The sequence below is a fragment of the Caloenas nicobarica genome, chromosome 2 (assembly GCF_036013445.1).
Source record: "Caloenas nicobarica isolate bCalNic1 chromosome 2, bCalNic1.hap1, whole genome shotgun sequence".
NCBI classification, from domain to species: Eukaryota; Metazoa; Chordata; class Aves; order Columbiformes; family Columbidae; genus Caloenas; species Caloenas nicobarica.
Window position 1 is genome coordinate 159,675,304 of NC_088246.1, and position 21,414 is coordinate 159,696,717.

Consider the following 21,414-nt stretch of genomic DNA (forward strand, 5'->3'; position numbering starts at 1 on the left):
GGAACAACTGAATGAATTAATGCTAGCATCAGTCAATAAGTTTGATGCAGTGTTCATAGAGCCATTCATGCTGGACAGGATCTCTAAGGTATCTAGCCTAACCTCCCACTCAAAGCGCCATCAACAGTGAATTCAGACCAAGTTCCTCAGAGTTTATCCAATTTGCTGTTAAAAACTTCCTCTTCCCAGATGCAAATGGCAACTTGCCTCATAAGCCAATGGCATCCCAGGAAGGGAAAAAGGCTTTTCCTTTTGCATTTTTTATTTAACTAAATCAGTGTGATTTTGTCCTTTTAACAGCTATCAAGCAGCTGCCCAGAAGCAGATCTGTTGACCCTCACAGCCAAGAGACTGAATGGATATTAGGAAAAATTTCTTCATGGAAAGGGTTGTTGAGCATTAGAACAGGCTGCCCAGGGAAGTGGTTGAGTCACCATCCCTGGAGGAGTTTAAAAGATGTGTAGATAAGGTTCTTAGGGGCACGGTTTAGTGACAGTGTTGGGTTGGACTAGATGATCTTGAGGGTCTCTTCCAATCAAAATTATTCTATGTTTCTATGACATTTGCAAGAAAGCACTGTGGAGTCTCTCCCACTTGGTGACCATATATGCCAGACACAGCTGATGTTAGGAACTGTAGAACTTGTTTAGAAACTGATTGTATAGAATTTGCTTAGCATAACTCACTTAGCATAAGTAAGTTTGCTTAGGCCACAAGCTGTGAACTTTTGAACTTTCTGCCTCATTAAGCAAAGAAGACCCCAGGGTCTGTTCAAGCAAGAAGATAAGGGAGCTTTTCATTGTCAGCAGGAGTTGTATGCCCAGACATAAATAAACAGAATAACATTCCTAAAAGAAGACGGGAAACAGAAGAATGTTTTGGTTATTGCCAAGGACTTATTTTTCCTCCCAGCTGCAGGTGCAAAATATCAAATGCTGGACACCTAGAACTGAAATCCAGTCTGGTCGTTATAATATGTAAAACCACCTATAGAGATAAGAAAAGGCCTGCATGGTGAAAATGAAGAGATCCAATGAAAAACAGGGAGACCTCAGACTCTAATTTTATAAATGGCCCGAATTGACACACAAGGGATGGGAAGCTTAGATTGTAAGGGTATAGTTGCCAAGGGTTTTCTTTGCTTGGGGTCTCTCTTCCAGCAGCAACCAGCTCAAGCTGCTCTCTACACTGTGCTTTACAAATATATTATTTAAGAAGAATTTCTGGAGTCCATGCCTGAGTCTCTACTTAGAGAATCCTAGTGAGAAGATAATTCCTTTAACAGCTGGTCAGCTTGAACTGCCACCTGATGATCAGCTCCAGAGTCACCAGGCAGGGGACAAGGGTTTCGGGGTGCACTGTGCTCAGGAATATGTGATCCAGCAAAGCCCAGCACTGCCACACATCAAACAGCCCATCAGAGAGCTGACCCTTTACTGGAAACAAAGCTAGAGACTTTTACCAGTTTGCAGTGGAAATGTTTGAGTATCCACCAGCTTTATCAGTTCCTCCCCAAGAAGAAAACTGTGCAGAAGCAACCTAGACAGGTTTAACACCTCCTGGGGAACCTCCTCTGAACTCCACCAGGATAAGGAATGGAAAGGAGTCCTACTTCTTCTCCCTTCACTGACTCCCCATTAGCCCTGGCTCACTGCTTTGTGTCCCTCAGCAGAAAAACCTGCCAGGCTAAGAGTAAATTCAGTAGCTGTTTGAACCTCAATAAAATCACAAGGAGAGATTGTCGTGCCTGTGTCAAAACTCTCACATTTCTGAAGTAAAATGCATAGCCTGCAGGAGTGGAAGAGAGCAGGAAAACAGAAAAGCATCGGCAGTGCTGTGATTGCACAGTGCCAAAGGAGCGGTGACAGGCAGGGACAGGAAAGCAACCAACAGCTCGCACCCTTAACTCACAGCCAGCTGCCAGAACTCACACTGAGGATGCAGATAACTGGAATGGAGTCACGTTGCCAGAGCAATTTACTTCACTAAGCAACCTTTTTACTTTTTTTTTTATAACTAACCAACTTCATGAACTGCATGGCAGAATGATCACTTCTTCATTTGTACACCAGATTTTTTAAATCAGATAAAATCCTAAGCATTGTGCTGGGAAAATGCTGCTGTACCCAAAAGGTGCCTGTTCCCTCCCCTCAACCCCTCCAGTTGGGTGTGTTGGGTTAGCAAAAGACCTCACCTCTCTCTCTAGCACTTGTGGACAGAGGGGCTCTGCCAGCACATCTGTCCTGGAAACCACTTTATAAATCCAGGGAAAGTTGCGATTAGAAAATGACAAAATTAGATGAAGAGGAAATCAGACATCACAGGAGCTTGAAATAACATTGTTCAAGAGGAGCATTTTCTGGGGAGGTCACAGCTTCAGCAAGTGAGCTCAAAAGGAAGGCAGCAGATTTTCCTGACTACTTTCCCCTTTTCAGGCTCTTGGGCGTGCTGTCCTTTTCTTACCCACTGGAAATCCAGCTGCCTATGTTTAGTTTTATCCTCTGCTGCACAGCCAGTAGCCTTTGACTGAACGTTTCCACCAAAGTTAGCAAGAGAATAAACATGTTCATTAGCTCACCATTGACAAAATATTTGTCAAAAGAGCCTAGATTTGGCGAGCTGCCATCTGATCTAAAGCAACCAGAGGACTCTTTTTTTTAATAGCTGCGAAACACAGTCAGTCACATGGAAGCAGATACTGCCAAACGAGGAAGGGCAGGCAGGTACTGCAAGCCCTGAAGTGATTTACTGACACAGACTGTGAGTATACAGAGGTAGCTGCATATTTCTGCAAATGCCATTTTTTGCTTTCCAGTTGTTATTCTACAATTATTTATTTGAATTACAGCAACATTGCGTTTGTTCCTTACTTGGGTCACTTTGCATGATACTGTGTGAATAAGCATTAAATGATGGTTACTACATTCCAAATATCAGTTTAAAATTGCAGACAATGTGTAAATATTACGAAGAAATAGAGGCAGAGAGCACAGGCCGGTGAAATAGCTGCCAGGCAGACACAGTTTGCAGGACTCAAAGATCTTGGGGGTCTCTTCAAACCAAAATGATTCCATGATAAGTGCACTGGGCTGAAGGATCCAGGCACCATAGTGGGAAAACGGGGAGGCTTCAGCAGCTGGGATTAAGAGCTGGGGGAGAAAAGCCAATCACATTCCTTGCACCAAAGGCAAACCTGGTCGTACCACTGAAAGAGATAAAAATAATACCATGTCCACACAGGCTGGCTGCGTTCCCAGCTTCATCACAATGAGAATCCGGTGGTGACATGTAAACCGCACCTATCTTGTTTATGCCACGCGTTTCTGCTGCCACCCATCTACTTTATGGATATCTGAAGTTGGAAGGCTGTCCCTTTCTAGACCAGAATAGGAAGGTAACAAGGACCAGTGAAATGGGAAGAAGCAGTAAAGTCAGAAGAGACTACTGATAAGAAGGGGAACAGAGAATAGATGCTAAGGCAGCTTCCCTTAGGCTTAGCCTACATTATCTGGAGTAGTTTTACACTTTAGGTAGGGCAACCTATTGCTTCATTGGTCAATAGTTTTGTGGACAAAAATTTGTATGTGTAGTTAGTTGTACCTGCAAGGAAATGCATTAACAAATATGACAGCCTGGCTTAAAAGGTTCCCAAAATACTGAATACTGCAAGCTCATAGGATGTAGTACTAGACAAATCCCTGTGAAAACTCCATTTTTCCTTCCTCAAGGAATTCATATAAATTCTGCAAGCAAATTAGAAAGGTTTTCTGAGCCATGCTAAAGCAAAAAAGTTTAGGCAGCATTCAGTAAAAAGTATAGAATTTTGAATTTGCTTGTATTTACTTTTGAATGGAGGTGTTCAGACCCAATCAAAGGATAGAGAGCAAGGTCTAAGCACTACTTCTGTCCTTCTTGAGGGATGTTAAAGCATGGCTTACAGGAGCACATGGAGTACTGGGGTGATGAAGAAAGTTGCACCACTCAGCTTCAAACATAACATCCATTCAAAATGCAGAGGTGAGCTGGGGAAGTATAGGCACACCCATATAGGTTCCTTAATTAGCTTGTGTATATCAGCATCGTTATACTATGTCTACATTTGAGCAAAGATATCTTCCTGGTATACCAGCATCACATAGATTCACCAGATCATGCCAGCTTAGTGATCCCTCCATGGTCATGAAGGGTTTTTTTTTAATTTGGTTTGGTTTTTAAACCTTCCATTACATGCTCACATATGCACATATACTTTAATTTGTTGCACATTATCAAATGATTCATCTCACTGGAGTTATATTGAGCCTCACTACCCCAAAGAGTCACCTGAACATTATGCACATGGATCTGTGACCAAATTATATCTACATGCCATGTAGACCCTCAGATGGCTGAATTGAGATAACTATTGAATTTAAAAGCAGATAACCTAATTGTTAGATTATATTTTTCCACAGATTGGGAACAACTAATACAGGGATTTTGCCATATCCAGCCTCCTAGCAGAATTTCTTTGAAAAGAGACCTAAAATGGAGAAGGGATCTGCAGATATATGGAAAGATACAGAGATAGAACAATTCAGTATTATAATACCTGATCCTAGGGAAACATCAAAGGCACACAAACGAATAATCCCTCAGTAATGCTTTTAAGCAATCTACCCAAGTTTCTTTCCTCCACTTGCAGCTCCTCAAGCAGCTGCCAAGTTTACAAATATTTCTTCCAACTTGAGAACAGCTGTGGCCTATAATCACATATTTTACTTCAAACTCTGGGTTGTGGCCTGCGTTAGAGGAAATGAGAGTGAACTAAACAAGAAAATAATGGGGGAAAATCAGTCCAAAATACATAGTTAGATTCTCATTTGCCTGTCAAATTCAAGTAATTCACTGGACTTTTCCTTCAGCTTACAGAGCAAATGACAGAAGATAGATCATCCTAAGGTCAACTCTATACATTCTCTTTATTTTCTCTTCCAAACTGGTCTACATCTAACACAAAAGTGCCACTTTTCTAATCCTAAAATGAAATAAAAATTTCTAACCCTGTTACAAAACATCAATAAAGGTGTCATTTGGAGACCTTCAAAAATCTGCCAAGCAGAACCCCATGAATCACACAGTCAACATATAGACAGCTGGGTGAACCAGGGCATCTGTATCCAAGGCAGGAGACAAAATAGCAAGAGCTGAAGAGAAACAGAACGAAAGTGGCAAGATGAAATGGAAACAGAAACAAAATTGGACTGCACAGTGTTACCACTTCACCATTAACACACCCCTCTCTCTTTGTTAATTAACTTCACAGCATCCCTGTGAAATGAGAAGGAAGTTATAGCAACTGTAATATTGCTTTCATGTCATGAGGGTGATGAGTCAGAGGTACAATTGAGCAGAAGACATATGGAAGGTTACAGAGTCTGGAACAAGGATGGAAACTCACTCCAGATTTCTTGTGTCCTAGGTCAGTGCCGTAACTATAAGTTTATTCTTTCTTTGTCCTGTTTCTTTGGACTGCATTTATCTTGGAAACCTGATGTTCACAAAGAATAAACTAGAAGACCATGAGAAAGCAGCCTACTGCTGATCCATGGTAGATGCTAAACAGTTTTCACTGTTTGATGAGAAAAGAGGAGGACAGAAGAGATGTCACAAGTTGAGTGTGGTCTTCAAATGACTGAAAGCACTTCCAACAGACCACATGAGACTGGCAGAATGTAGTATCTTTCTTTTTTAGTGGTTTGGTTATTTGTTTGTTTTTCCATTTAGGAGCTACCAGATTGAGGAGGTTGAAGTGTAAGAGATTGTACAAGGTTGTCACTAGCAGCTGGACAAGATAAATTTTCCTTGAAAAATATTCTATTTTTTGTGGGGGGATGTCTTTTTTTAGAGTGGTAAGCCAAAGCCAGAGATTTTAATAAAAAGGCAGGGATGATGTGCAGATCAACTGAGAGGCAGAGCTGCAGTGGATATACACCACCCTTCCATTTTTGAAAGCTGCTGACCAGACAGGTAGCACAAATGACTGCCACTCTCCAATGCACAGATGCAGGATTCTATTAGCTTAATGATGCTAAAACCCTATTATTATCTTGGCAAATTTGACACCAAAACTGGCACTATCTTCTGCTTCCACAAGAAGTAAGATATTCATCTCAACTTGGAGTTTACTTTAGTTCACTCAAAGAAAGGAAGAAAATCTCTGCTGGCTCTGTATCACATTCTGATTCAATAAACAGAAAGCCCATGTGGACATGATTCACAGGGGCCAGTAGAAGTCATAGGTTTGGCTAGTCTATTGGGAGACCCAGTCCAGTACACAGACAGTTGGTTGAATGATAGTTGTGGGCATTTTTTATACTGCAAACACATTAAAGATACTATTCAATGTATTGCATAGAAGTCAATAGTCTCCAAAATGTACTTTCCCAGGAGAAATTCAGGAGACCTTGTTTTTCAAGGGCCTCTGAACCCTTGAGTCTTATAATGAACATCATGGGCCCTACTAGGACACCAGAAGGGCCCTTCCGACTCTTCGTCCTATGATTCTAGTCATTGAATGTTCTCCTGGGGAGGGCAGGTGTATAATTTTTGAGGAATATCAACAGATATCTTTCTTTGAAGAAACCTGATGCTCCACCTTTGCATCAAAATAGGCAAAACAATAAGCGTGTATCAGTTAATTTGACACATGGTCGCTCACAAACTTGGCACTGCAGCACATAAGATGCATCAGAACCTACTGATTTGGAAAGCAGCTATAACCTGGTCAAGGTCATTGTAGATTTCAGAATAGACTGGAGATGTCCTAAAGAATTCAAACCTGTAATTGGCACCCAAGGTCCTGTTCATTAGCTTCCTACTATTTGCATCCCCATCGTGACACTCCCTCACTCACTACTTAAAGAATTTCTGAAAAACTGGGGTAGTGAGACACCTTTCACAATGCTGAACTGCTGGTTCACCTATGATCAAGACTGCCCCATGCGGAGTACTTGCTTCGAGAAACCATCTACCTCTGCAACAGAGGGAGAACAGGAGTATTTGAAATACTTTTGTTCAACAGCTAGAAGAGTTGCTCAATCAACTGATGAAATCTGTAAATTGAGAAACAGTCAAATTGTTTGCAGAGCAATTTATGATTGAACGAACTGAATAGGAAGTAGAAGATAACTGGAATCAGTTGGTGCCACTATCCCACTACAGAGAGGAATAACCTGAGAAATAAACTGGACTACAATGGGTTGGATTCCCAGAATCAGGATCAATAGTTACCGAAATTCCAGTTTTTCTTGGTTTTATGGTTAGGGCCAGAGGGTTCTCAATTAAAGATAAATTTTTCAGATATTTTGAAATGTGGAAAACAAAACAGCTCTTCTCTGAAAACTTCCTTGTCTCAAAGTACAAGTTGATGCTCCTTCCTGGCATCTGCCACAGCTCAGGACCAGACAAACAGCTTGCTAAGTGCTGGAGGGGATGTGTTCAATGAAGCAGAAAAGTAACCCAGTCTTGTACCATGACACTGATTAATTGATGTCCTTACATCTATAAATAGCACACAGAAAATAGTTCTATTCTTGTGGGTGATTTGCTACATACTAGGTTAATATTTCTCCTTGTGAGAAAAGTCTGTTAATTCCTTTTGCTCTGTTTCTGGGAAGTTCCTGGTCATAGAATCCTTTTGGTTCGAAAAGACCTTTAAGATCATCAAGTCCAACTGCTGTCAAGTCTACCTTCAAACCACATCCCTAAGAATATCATCTATGCATCTTTTAAACCCCTCCAGGGATGGTGACTCCACCATTTCCTTGGGCAGCCTGTTCCAATGCCTGACAACCTTTCCATGAAGAAATATTTCTAATAACCAACTTAAACCTCCCGTGGCACCACTTGGAGCCATTTCCTCTCGTCGTATCACTTGTTACTTGGGAAAGGATGCTTCAGACCGCCACACACCACTCAAAAATTTCAGTAGCTCTGAGAAGTGCACATTAGGGCAGAAGGGTACTGCCTCAGGGTACTCCAAGCTCCAGTGCTGATTTGCTCTTAAACATCTGCTGCTACTGATATTCCATATTCACCTCTTAGATTCTATTCCAGTGCCTCACTGAAATATGTAGAAAGCTTTTCCTCGAGGTTAATCACATCATCTAATGCATGATTTCTCCCCTCCTTGCACACTCCATTCCTTGGTCTCTCTCTGATGGTTAAATTTCTAAAATCACTGATCATTCTTCTCATTGCTCTCTGCCATGAGCAACATCTCTCCACACCTCTCTTTAAACACCATGCCAAAAGTGGGGACAACATCCTACTTTAAGGCTTATCATCATCTACTTATATCTTGCAGTGATACAATTCTGCTGACTGTCAAACAGGCTGCTCAGTCAAGTATTTTCCAAAATTAAAAATCATTCTGGTCCAACCAGACATATTTGTTCACAAAATGATGATGCTCGAGTGCTTTACAAACATCATGATGATTCTTCTCATTTTACTTGAACACTGGGGTACAAGAATGAGAAAAGCTAAGTCCAAGATCTCCTATATATGCAATGATACAGAATCAGAAATAGAAACTGAGTCTCCAGAGACCCAAACCTGCTTACAACACCAAATGCATCAGATTCTGCTGAAAAAAAACAACCGCTAATGGTCCATGCACTGTTTTGCCAGGAAAAATACACGTTTGCCAGGAAAAAACCCAGATTTTCATCATCTCGCACTTGCTACTGTGTTCCTGTTTGTTACCCAGCAGGTTCTGAGACACAAATCACCATCTTTCTGTCAAAGCCAGAGACAACAGACCTTGTAAACTTTGGGAGATATAAAATCTCTAGGTGTTGCTTAAGAAAAAAGGTTGAGAGATCCAAAAGTGGAAATTAAAGATATCCAGGGTTGTACCTGGGCAAGTAATGGTCTGCTGCCATGGTCTCACCTACCCCTCACCCTACACCTTCAGAGAGCCCATGAACAAGGCACCTGCACCTTCTCAGCCATGAACAACAAAACTCAGCCTGGCAACAGCTTTGATCAGAAGAAAGAGGAAAATCTGTCTTAACTAGATAGACTTGAAAATGTGTAGCAGGGAGAGGGACAGGGAACACTTAAGATGCCTTTGATAGACCAGTGATAGCAACTTGCCTCATGTAACGCTTCAGCTCTCTGAGATTCATTAAGCTTCAGGATCTACTTCAGAGTGCATGCTCCAGACTGCTAGGAAAGCTTTTTCATTTTCCACCTAACAGGCAGCTAATCCATACGATCCACTGCAATATCACTCTCAGGAGCATCTTGCATTCAAACAGTTATCAATGACAGAATCAAGGAAACCTGTTTCCCCATCCCCAGTTCTTTTATTAGAAGGAGCACAAAGTTGGCAAATCTCTCTCCCTTGCTTCCTTTCCACACTGACAGTGGATTTTGGCAGTGAAATCCTCTAAAGAAACAAGTGCTGGGGACTTTGCAAGCTTCTGGTTGCCAGTAGATGTCATTATATACCAGCAATGTACCTGCCAGCCAGAGGCCAATGCTGAAAATAAAGAAATGTTTTCAAGTTTATGGAAGAAAAAATGACAAAGTTACTAGTATTCTTGCACTGCTGAGAATTAAGCTGTCACCATGCACAATTAGTATGTGATCTGGCTTCGAGTTGTTTATTACAATCTGCAGCTGTTATTCTGGGTCACAGAAAACCACAGAATTTATCTAAAACCCTCTAATTATTGTTAAGTAAAAGAACTCCTCCAAACCATGGTTATTTAGCTGTGCAGAATTTACTTTAACTACAGTTAAGAGAACTCAAAAATACTCAATGTGCAGACCAAAATTGCCCACATACACAAGGATTCAAAACATATTCGGAGTGGTAAAGCAGACACTAACATTAATACACCTCACCTTTTAATCAGAAGATTCATAAAAGAAATCACAGATACTCCAGTGAGCTGCATGACAGCCTGTTAGAGTAGATGAGGTGTTATTATACAGATGTTTAAGTGCTGGACTGAGAGTTTAAGTGGTGAGGGACCTTAACCAGATTAAGTTAGTAGCTGAGGATGGTTCCTGAGATAAATGATTCCCAGAACAAAAAAATAATAAGGGAGACAATGTTTCAACAGCCACTGTCTCCAAGGAATATCAACTACTGAATAGCTGGGGTTTTTTTGTTTCGATTTCAAATATCAAATTCAATAGTATCTCTAAACTTGGAGATATTTTCCCATTTTGTTACTGTCAAGATGTGCTGGCTGAAGGATCACTGCCCACCTACCTGGCTGCTGATGCACAAAGGCTCCCACTGCTTACCTAGGCTCTCAGGGTCACCCTTCAGCTTGGCAACCCTGGGCAACATGGGTGGCATTTAAGAATTTTGGTAGTTGGTGGCAATGTCTGAACACCACAGCAGCCCAGACAAGGCCTCGCTGGAGCACCTTCCCTGCCCCGGGCTCAAGGTTTCAGCAGTGAAAAGGACACATACATGATCTCTTGGAGCGATACTTGGTTTTATTTGGAAGCTGCAGGAATAAGGACTAATTCTTAGTTCATTCAAGCTCAGGCTCCTCATCGTATAAGTGCTCAGAGAGCACATCCTGCTTCCAGAATTTCAGATGGTTGTTACCGCCTTTGAACTGAAGCTGTTTTTAAGCTCTTACCTTTGGCCCTCACTTGAACTCCACTGCAGCATCCTGGACATGTACCCTGCTAATCCTGACCGTGACTTGGAGAATCATCTTTCTGACTTGAACTTAGACTTGATTCATCACCGCAGACCAGTCTGGTGATCCGGACCCTCAGCTGAAGCTGTCTACCATCACTGACCCACCATGCTCCCTCACTGGGGTGTTCCAGGATAAACCCTGGCTGGTGAGGTCCCTGCCCTGCCAGCCATGGTATCACTTCCAGCTTCATCTCCTGTAGGGCACAACTGGTCCTTGCTGCACCCTGACACTCAGAGACCTGACTCCCAAACACCTCTTCCATGAGGACAGGATGAGAGAGTTGGGGTTGTTCAGCCTGGAGAAGATAAGGTTCCAGCAAGACCTTATTGTGGCATTTCAGTTCTTAAAAAGGGCCTACAAGAAAAATGGGTACAGACTTTTTAGAAGAGCTGGTTGCTATAGGACAAGGGGTAATAGTTTTAAACTAAAGGAGGGGAGATTCATGTTGGACATGAGGAAGAAATTTTTTTACAGTGTGGGTGGTAAAATACTGGCTCAGGTTGCCCAGAGAGGTGGTAGATGCCCCATCACTGGAGACATTCAAGGCCAGACTGGACAGGGCTCTGAGCAACCTGGTCTGGGTGAAGATGTCCCTGCTCATGGCAGGGGGTTTGGACTAGATGGGCTTTGAAGGTCCTTTCCAACCCAAAGTATCCTATGATTACTATAGCTCTATGTGTCTAGAATACCACTTCCAGCCTGAGCCTTACCTGCAACCAAGTCACCCACACAGCCCTTCTGGTCCCAAAATGCATCTCTTAAATACTGTCAAACCTGCATGTAAAATCAGACTCCAGCTATACCCAAGGCTTATTTTGCAAGCAGATCTGCACTCATTTTTCCTGTACCCCAAATTACTGGTTACTAGCCGGCCCCAACCCAGAGGCATTCTACTCGTGCTGATTTGGTAAACCCTGCTGATGGTACAGCACTGGGGTAAAAAATATTACATGGCTTTCAGGTCAGACCTTTCTTATATTCAGCTGCTGTGGGGCAAAGACAGCACAGGGCTTTGTGTGGATAGACTATATCTAACAGAGTAGGTTTCCACAGCTTTTCCAGAAGCCCTAAAAATGGCAATGACTCCAATTTGGAAGAAAAGTGAGAGAAGAAAAAGCTACACCTTTGTCTGATGGATCTAGCAGGCAAGATACACAAAGCTTGGAAGCAAAGAAGTTCTCCAGCTTCATTTTACAGGAACAAAGACTAACTGCTTTGCTCAAGGTCAGCAAATCTGTTGGAGCCAAGTTTTAAGCCTAGCCCAGAGCCTTAACTATCTGTCTGCTTTTCTCTTCTATGCTTGGTCTTGCAGTCACTGCATCTCTAATAAGCCAAGCCACTTCAGAGGTTTCATTCTTGTTAGAAATCCTATAACAATCCTTCTGCATTTTTATCAGAGCAAGTCATTACCATGAAAAAAACATTGTCAGGAGAATATAGATGTAATCTACTAAAGTTATTTCTCATATTCATTGCTGCATATGTGCTTATTAGCATGAAAGGAAACAGAGAAAGCACAAAGGGAAAGCTTGGATACTCTTGGAAACACATTAGTGAGGGAAGTCCCAGTGTAAACCATAATGAAACCTTCACCCACCACCTCTGCCAAAGGTGGGCTCTCCTGGTTTGAGTTTTCTCCTCTGAAAGATTGGTTTCCTGTGGAAAAATCACGGTAATGATCACTTGACCCAATTGTTTCATGACACCTCTCTTATGTTTCCTACGGTTCTTCAACAGCTATAGACAGTGTTAGCCCAAGCCCCATGTAGACTATGGAAACTTCTGTCCCCTCCTGGCCAATGAGGGTGTTAGGAATACTCAAGAATTATACAAAAGTCTAAGAATAGCTACCAGCAGTCAGGTCAAAGTTCTAACTAGACCCTCTCTCATCTGCAACAGTAGCTTTATGGGAGACTTCTCCAGCCTAAAGTCTTGCTTTCACCGATCACAGTTTGCAGAGACTCACTGACATCCTGAAGCAGACAAAATGTCTCTGAACTGACTAGATGTTTACAGATGTCTGTCTTTAATTAACTCATATGTACTTTTTTAAGAACACACAATTTTAACCTCCAGAGCAGACCACAAAGGGGAGCTCCCATACCTACTGTAGGAAAAGCAATTTCATTTTGTTCATTTTAAACTTGCCATCAGCTAGTTTGATTTGCTTCCCCCTAGCTTTTACAACAGAAGAAACAGTGAAAAATAATTTCCTACTGATATCTCCATATCACTCAGAGTTTGACAGATTTTCATTGTATCCTCTCGAAAGTCATCACTTTTCCAAGCACCTTCCAACCTGCAGAGCCTTATCACTATCATCAGCCTTTAGGATGATAGAAGGGTAGCTCAGCACCATTGCATAATATTTTGTACTTTGCAAGACGAGGGTCTAAGTTTTCTTAAAGCCTCTATGTTAAACTTTGTACAGAGGCATTAGAAGGGCAGGCTGGCTGCTGATGTGGATGGCTGTGCCCCAGGAATGCAGACCTCATACTCTACAGAAGCTCCCTTGTCAAATGTGATTTCCCTGACTTTGATCAAGAGTCACTGAAACCCCGTCTTGCTTGAATCATCTTCAAAAATGCTCTACAGCTGTTCCTTCTGCCCTCACTGCTCACCTGCATCTACTTCTCTTGAATCAACAGAGGTTTGAAGATTTGTGTTTAAACCCTTGCAGGACCAGGCCATCTGGTCTAGCAAATACCCATTTGAACAACCTACAGAATAAAGACAAAACATTGCCTTTCATAGGATGGTTTCAGTTGGAAGAGACCCTCAGGATCATCAAGTCCAACCATAACCTAACCTAGCACTAAACCATGTCCCTAAGAACCTTGTCTAAATGGTGATTATGTTATAGAATTGGATATTTAGCCAGGCATAATAATCAGTTTAATAACATAAGTGTGTGCAAAAAAGTAAAGTGAAACAGTTTTATGGCTGGACTCAATGATATGGAGGGTCTCTTCCAACCAGAATGATTGTATGATTTTATTTGTAAGTAGAAATAAGACAGACTACATCTAATGCCAGAGGGATTAAACACTCCAAATGCTGAAAGACGACAGTCAGAGTGGAAATTTAGGAACCAACATAGAACAATGGCAGCTGAATCGCACCGAGCCAGGAAATCCACTTGAGAGCAGTTTACGTGAGCACCTGTTGGTGAATTATTTTATTTTCTTTTTTTAAAAAAAAAATCTATCCAAAATTACTTGGTCTGCACATGCATGTTTCTGTACATGAAAATCATCCTCTGAGATATTTAGGACTGGCAGAACGTGCTGGGATGTTGCTTGAGCCATCACAGTGAATTTCTTGGTTTTGAAAGTCACACAAGACCTCATGTTGACATGAATTAGGTTTTTAGCCACAGCCACTATTATCTTTTGGTTTACCACTAATGATGTGGTTGGCATGTTATGTATTCTAATACAAGCATCATTTAGACTTTAACTTAGTGACATAACTGAGGTAATGGCCTGAAGAAGCAAAGCCAACGACTCTGCTGGTCCTCCTGGAAAAGACCAGGATTTGCCCTCTGACAAATGCCTCAGACCTCATATAATTGCCCTACACACAATACTTGGCAATAACACGATCTGGCAGGTGTTTGGCACCAGAGCAGCTGGAGACCAAAGCTACAATAAAGGGATGATTTTAATCTTGTCATCTCAGCTTTTCAAAGGTGAGATAACTTGATTCTATCAACACTTAGGATGTGAGCCTTGTCCTTATGGAGTCCACAACAGCAATTGCACAGACTGCAGCTGTTTGAAGTTCAGCATCTCTGACCTGGTTTCCCAGCACTGGTTCATACCCATTAAAAAAAAAAAAAAAAATAATCAAGGAAACATAAAGCTTTCACAGCCAGAGTGAAAAACAAGAATACATGTTCATGCAGCTATTGCAGTGCAGCAGGCAAACAGGACCCATGTGAATCTCTCCTTCCAGGTGTTCTCCTATCTGGGAAGAGTTTCATTTCATAGGCTCGCTTATTTTTTTCAGGAGTATAGATGTCAACTAACATTGCAGGCACTTGCAACCCAGCTCCCTGTGGTGTTGGCTACTTCCCTCTTCTAGGCATTTCTGATGCCAAGACACAGACATGGTACTCCATCCCCACATGCAGAAGTGTATGCAGATCACCTGCATGGCTGATTCCCCCCACTTATAGTCCTACCCCTTTCTGCTGCTGAAGACTCACCTTTGCACTTGAAGGCTGACCCTGAAGATGATCTTTTGTGTTAGGGACAAATTATACGCAAAGACAAATCACTAAGGTGTTCAGCTCCAGTTACAGCATGATAGCCAGCAGCTCTAGCATGGTGCATAGGGGAGTTTCCCAAATCAGGAGAACCTCACGGGAGCAGAGAGACTTGCCAGGAGCCCACAGCTTGCATGACAGTAGCTGAGGAGCCCTATGAGTGGCCAGGGGCAACAGCAGCTAAGCCCCCACAGCATAAAAGAAGCCCCTGTGGAGAACTGGTGACCAGGAGTGTCACAACCAGGCTGGACAAAGAGGATGCAGTGTGGCAGCAAAGTCATGGGACTCCAGAGAGGTCCCAGTTCACTGTAAGCTGGCAAATTTGTCCCAGTTTTCAAGAAGGAAGACCCTGGTAATTACAGGCATGTCAGTCTTACTTCAGTGCCCGTAAAATTATGGAGAAGGTTCATCTGGAAGTTATTGAAAAACACTTGAGAGACAACGTAGCCATTGGTCACAGTGAGCAGGGTTTCATGAAGGGAAAGTCCTGCTTAACCAACTTAATTTACTTTTATGACAAGGTCATCCACCTAGTTGACCGAGGCAAGCCAGGAAACGTAGTTGGGTTTGGGTTTTAGCTAAGGTTTTGACACTGCCTCTCACAGTACCCTTCTGGATAAAGTGTCTGACACACAGCTAGACAAGACCATAATATGTTGTGTGAGCAACTGGCTGATGGGTTTGAGCTCAAAGGGTTACAGTAAATGAGGTTACATTAGGCTGCTGTCCAGTCACCAGTGGGGTTCCCAGTGCTCAATTTTAGGGCCAGTGTTCTTTAATCTTTTTTATATATGATCTGGACACAGGAATCAAATATACATTAAGTAGGTTTGTTGATTATATTAAACTAGGAGGAGCTGTGGACACCCTCAAGGGTAGAGAAGCCTTACAGAGAGATTTGGATAGACTAGAGAGCTGGGAGAACACCAACCATATGAAATTTAACAAGAGCAAGTGCAAGATTCTCCACCTGGGACAGGGTAATCCTGGTTACATGTACAAATTGGGGGATGAGAGGCTGGAGAGCAGCCCCATGGAAAGAGATCTGGGAGTTTTGGTTGGTGGCAATGGTATGCCCTGGCAGCCAAAAGGGCCAACCATGTCCTGAGCTGCATCAAGCACAGTATTCAAGCCAGCCGAGGAAGGTGATTGTCCCACTCTGCACTGGCATGGCCTCACCTCAAGTACTCTGTGCAGTTTTGGACTCCTCGATATAAGAAGGACATCAAACTACTAGAGTGTGTCCAGAGGAGAGCTACCAAGATGGTGAAAGGCCTCAAGGCCAAGACTTTGAAGGAGTGGCTGATGCCACTTGGCTTGTACAGATTGGTGAGGTCTGAGGGGGGACCTCATCACAGTCTACAACTTCCTCAAGTTGGGCAGCAGAGGAGGAGGTGCTGATCTCCTCTCTCTGGTGACCAGTGATAAGACCCAAGGAAATTGAACAAAGTCACATCAGAGGAGTTCAGATTGGACAGGCTGCATGGAGCTTTGAGCCATCTGGTCTAGTGGAACGTGTCCCTGTCCATGGCAGAGGACCTGGAGCTAGATGATCTTTAAGGTCCCTTCCAATCCAAACCAATCTGTGTTTTAGGAAAAATTTATTCAGTGAGAAAGTGGTCAGTCATGGAACAGGCTCCCCAGGGAAGTGGTCATGCCACCAAGCCTGTCAGAGTTCAAGGAGCATCTGTATGATGCTCTTAGTCGTATGATTTAGTTTTAGGTAGTCCTGCAAGGACTCGATTATCCCTTATCGCTTCCAGCTTGAGATACTCTATGATTCTAGTATATAGCCCCAGATTCTGTTTTTAACCAAGCCAGCAATGTATAGCTGATATATCTTTGCTCTCCATCAGCAACAGTACTGACACTCAGCCATTGGGCAAACATGGGACACAAACACTGGGTACCAAACCCACTTCCTCCAGAGATGAGAACAAGCTGCCTTGGCTAGCAGGAGTACCAAATACACAAAACAAGCTGGCCATAAACTCAGGCATCTCTATGCCTACACATTCATTCAGGCCAGCCAATGTTGTTTGGCTATCCCAATCAAAGAAATTCTGCACATACTGTAGGGTCTTTTTATTTTTTTCCCCTCCAATCCAGACTTGCAGACCTATTTTTCTAGGCATGACAATAATACAGATGGAGTGATGTTTTCCGACACTTTTCTGCAGACATCAAAACACAAGAAAACAAGAACTTGCTTCAACTGCAGTACAACTCACACTATAAACATCATATTTCCCATCAGACTGCTGACTCTCACCACCTGCCAACCACGAACTGTTTTCCAAAGGCTGAATCCTGAGTCTCAAAGGCTAAATAGCGGCTGTCAGTGGGAGGACTGCAAGAAGATGGATGCAGAAAAGTGTGCTTTATAGCCCCCATGTCTCTAGCCTGTCTCGATAATATTTCCTGCCATGAGAAACCCTCATTTGGATTGTAATTTCACATTGTACCTTACCACTATATGCAATCAATATATCATAATCATAGGAAGAACAAATGAGAAGATGTAATGGCCATAAATGACATGTTCTTGCTAGTGTGGCATTCTTCCTTTCAGAACACAACCTAATATTATTTTAAATTCCCTGAGTGATTGGGTAGCCACAGACCACCTGGAAAACAGTCTCACAGATTCTTAATCTTATTTTTGGTATGAACCATGACTTCTTTCTTAATACTTCTATCTATCTCCTAGACCCTCCTGTCAATCTTTTTCCTTTTTTCCCCACAACTTGAAAATTCATTTTGGTGATGAGGAAAACAGCTACAGAGAAAAAAATCTACTTCCCTCCAGTCTAGCTCTGCAGCTTCATTTTGCTGGGGGGAATGGGGTGTTTGAGGCCAGAATTTCATGGAAACAAACATCATTTTTAATGCAAATTAGTCCAGTCATGCTTCTTGTTTCCCATTGTTGATCAGCATTGAACATATTTTCCAAGACAGATAACTGAGCAATTTTCAGTAGTTATTCTGTATCTTCAGTTTTAACCTCAAAGTTTTAACACCCTGTCCTGCCTAATATCTACAGTAAGAAGATACTCTGGCTTTTGTCTCTCTGGTTATTAATGAAAATATCCAATGAAAAGAAACAGTGTGGCAGTCTTCTCATAACCCAAATTTAATCCTGTCGAAAATTCAATAAACTCAAAATCATACTTTCCCTTTGTTTTTCATCCTTCCAGTCAGTTGCTTTACTGCATTATCCTCCACAAACTCACTGCTGCTTACAAAAAGCAAAGATTATGATTTCAATTTGATAGCATTTTACATGGTGAATGCACAAAAGAAACTCAAAGAATGGAAGGGAAAAAGCAATGAACACTTAAAAGCTTCTCTGTAGAAGATGACATAACATAATATAAAAGTTCTCTACAAAGATCCAACTGCATCATACCTCTTGCATCCTGTGCACTCCAAAAGCAACCTCTGAGCTACAGAAGGCAACAGCAAGTGACTCTATTTAATTAGTTCAATGAAGGATTAGATTTTACCTTTTCTCCTTTTTCTCCTCTGCCATAGGCTCTGCCCTAGAAACAAAAGAAAAAGGGAGAAGGTACATTTGATAGCAAGGATGTCAAATGATACTATAATTATATATTTTGTGTTTTCCTTGTTATATATCTGAGATATATCTGTTTATCCATATATATTACATCTATATATCAACACACAGGTCACAGAGTAACTACTATAGGGAATGTAATTTTTTTGAGCATAATTCCTTGACAATAATTCTGTGACAAATTAAAATAGAAAATCTATCCCAAATTCTACTGCAGCCAGGAAACCATCGTATTTTCTATTCAGGGCAGAGTCTGATATTACATTTCCACAATCAAAGATGCCAACAACCCTTATTAGAATTAAATTTACAAAGGGTTAAAAATATTATTGCATAAATCTCAGTCTGGTATTTACATTAATTGCAGCTAGAGAAAGCTGTATCTTGGTCATCTGAATGTAAAAGAGCTGAGAGATATTTGCATCTTCTTTGTGTTCAGGTACCTCATGCTGTCTCCATTGGATGTGCAGCTGTGCTAAAATCAAGTACTCCTAAGTCACATATTTTAATTAAAAGGCCAATACTAAGGCAGTTATCAGATGAATTCAGGGGTGAACCCATCCATTCCTCCCCACCAAAAAAACACCTATGGGTGCCAAAAAACCCAGTTTCTCCTGGGACAAAGGCCCAGCAAAGATAACGTATTCAATATCGAGAGCAAGTTCTCACCATAAAGTAGAAAACAGCTGCTTGTTTTTCCATCTCCTTACATAAAATCATTCTGATATTTCTTACTTACTGACTCTCCTTTTTCTCCTCTGAGTCCAGGAAGCCCTTGGATGCCACTTTCTCCCTTGATAAAAAAAAAAGTAAGTGTGTTAATACCACAGCATTAATTTATTCCTTTCGTTTCAGACATAGAAATAACAGATGACATTTCCTCTTAGAGCTCCCTGTTGGACTGACCTCTGAAGGGTAACATATCAGTGTCTGTATTTTGTGATTGGCTTTCCATTGCTTTGATTTTTTGGGAAACAACACAACAAGGGTTTGGCTGAGACTGTGGGCACTTCTGGTCCCACCAGTCTCTGCTGTCAAGATTTCAGTTTCTGCCATAGGAGGAGTGAGACTACAGGGGTGTACCTCATTGCATTTATACTGATGTGAATGTACAAGGTCTCAGACTGATTTTATATTCTATTTTTCGTATTAAAATACTGCTAGTAGCCTTCAGAGTGCACTGGTAAGGTGAGAGCTTTCTCTTGTGAGGTACTTGAAAAGTCCTTATTTTCTATTAAGCCAGAAAGGATTTGGAAAGGTGGTTTACATAAGACCTAGAGGGTCCACACCTAAAATATGGAAAAAATAAACCTGTAAGTACTGTCCAAGACTTTAGAACTGTTTAAAAAAAATATCAAACCCCATATTTTCATTCACACTAAATTTTCATGATCATCTAACTCCTCTCTTCCCTCACAGAAATGCGCAACACACACAGGAGCCACTTTCCCTGCTTGCTCCAGTGGAAGAGAGGGAAGGGAACACAGAAAAAAAAAGACTGTTGAAAATATACAGATTATGATGAGTAGAGGAATGAAAACTGGAGAAACAAATACATAGGGAGGAAAAGAGAAAAATGTTCAACCAAAAACCAAGCAAAACTTCTTCTTCACTTGTCTTTTAAAAAGGACATGGGTGAAAGGGATAAAGAATCAAATTTCATCAAGCATCATTTCATAAATATTAACTAGATACAGAACTAAAAGCAGTGCCAAAAACAAGTGCAGAAAAAAATACCTGCAAATCATTTTTCACATGCTGCTCTGCAGCCACAGGACTAGAATAGGGACTAGCTGAGGATATACCCATTACTAAGACTAGTTTAAGGATATATGAAGTTCTGCCAGCAGAATTCAATTCCTCTAGCATCAGGAGCTGCCAGAAAGCAGAAGGGTCTGCCCACACACCTCTACCTGGCTTCTGCCTGATTCTCATCCGAAAGGTACATACCAGAAATGCGCTGTGCTGAGCTCCCCATCTGTCACTAACAAATACAATGTCCTTACCTATTTATACCTCCCATCGTCTTTGGTTTGTAGGGAGTTTAGGCACTTTGGACTTCAGTATAGACATCAAGCTGAAAAAGTCTCAGACGTGGAGCAGGACCCTCCAGTGCCACAGCAGTAGTAAGTCAAATGACCCCAGCACACACCAAATCTTCCCACATGGACCACAATAGGAATTAATTTTGTGGCTCCCTTCAATTTGTCCTGATCTATGCCCCCAAAATATGCTTAGCTGTACCAGACGTTGAAATATTTGTTGGAATCATGCTTTCTTTTCTTCAGATAAAGACAGGCTTATGAAAGAACATGAAATATGAAAGTTTCTTTGTTTAACCTTTATCAGCTTTTTGCCAAAAGAAAGAAATCTCACAGAGCAAGTAGTGTATACGCAAAACCGGTGTCACAGTCAATTCAAGTAACCTGTGGAAAAATCAGCAAAAGTTTTTATGCAACCATCTCTTCTAATGCACTTAAATCACATCAAAACTCCTTTCTAAATTGGAGGAAAAAATGCATACCACTAGAACATGCCTAACACACTGGACTTTACAAACTTCCCAAAGGCAGGTAAGCAATGTCATTACTATCATGTGGACAAAAATGGATCTCTCAGAGTAGTTTTCTCAAAACCTGGATCAATGGCAGTGCTGGAAGAGAGCAGAAACCTGTTGACCAGCAGCCCAGTGCCCAAACCAGCCAGCCTGGCTGCCTGCAAACAATACAGCAGGCAGAGCGAGTAAGGAAAGAAAATAAATCAGACTGGGCTGTCATTAGCATCTATAATTTATCAATAGGACCCCGATTTAGGCATGTTAGCCAATTCTTCCATAGTTGTTTCCCGTC

At 41.7% G+C, this 21,414-nt stretch overlaps 1 protein-coding gene across 3 annotated transcripts in view; it reads right to left on the minus strand.

Annotated features, from left to right (window-relative positions):
• Positions 1 to 21,414, minus strand: part of COL22A1 (collagen type XXII alpha 1 chain) — a 237,834-nt gene that overhangs the window by 110,939 nt on the left and 105,481 nt on the right. For all 3 annotated transcript variants that reach the window (XM_065627435.1, XM_065627434.1, XM_065627436.1), the window contains 2 exons: positions 19,305 to 19,358; positions 18,495 to 18,530 (listed from right to left, as the gene is read on the minus strand). In XM_065627435.1, coding sequence (XP_065483507.1) covers positions 18,495 to 18,530; positions 19,305 to 19,358 — 90 coding nt within the window. The remainder of the gene's footprint in view (positions 1 to 18,494; positions 18,531 to 19,304; positions 19,359 to 21,414) is intronic.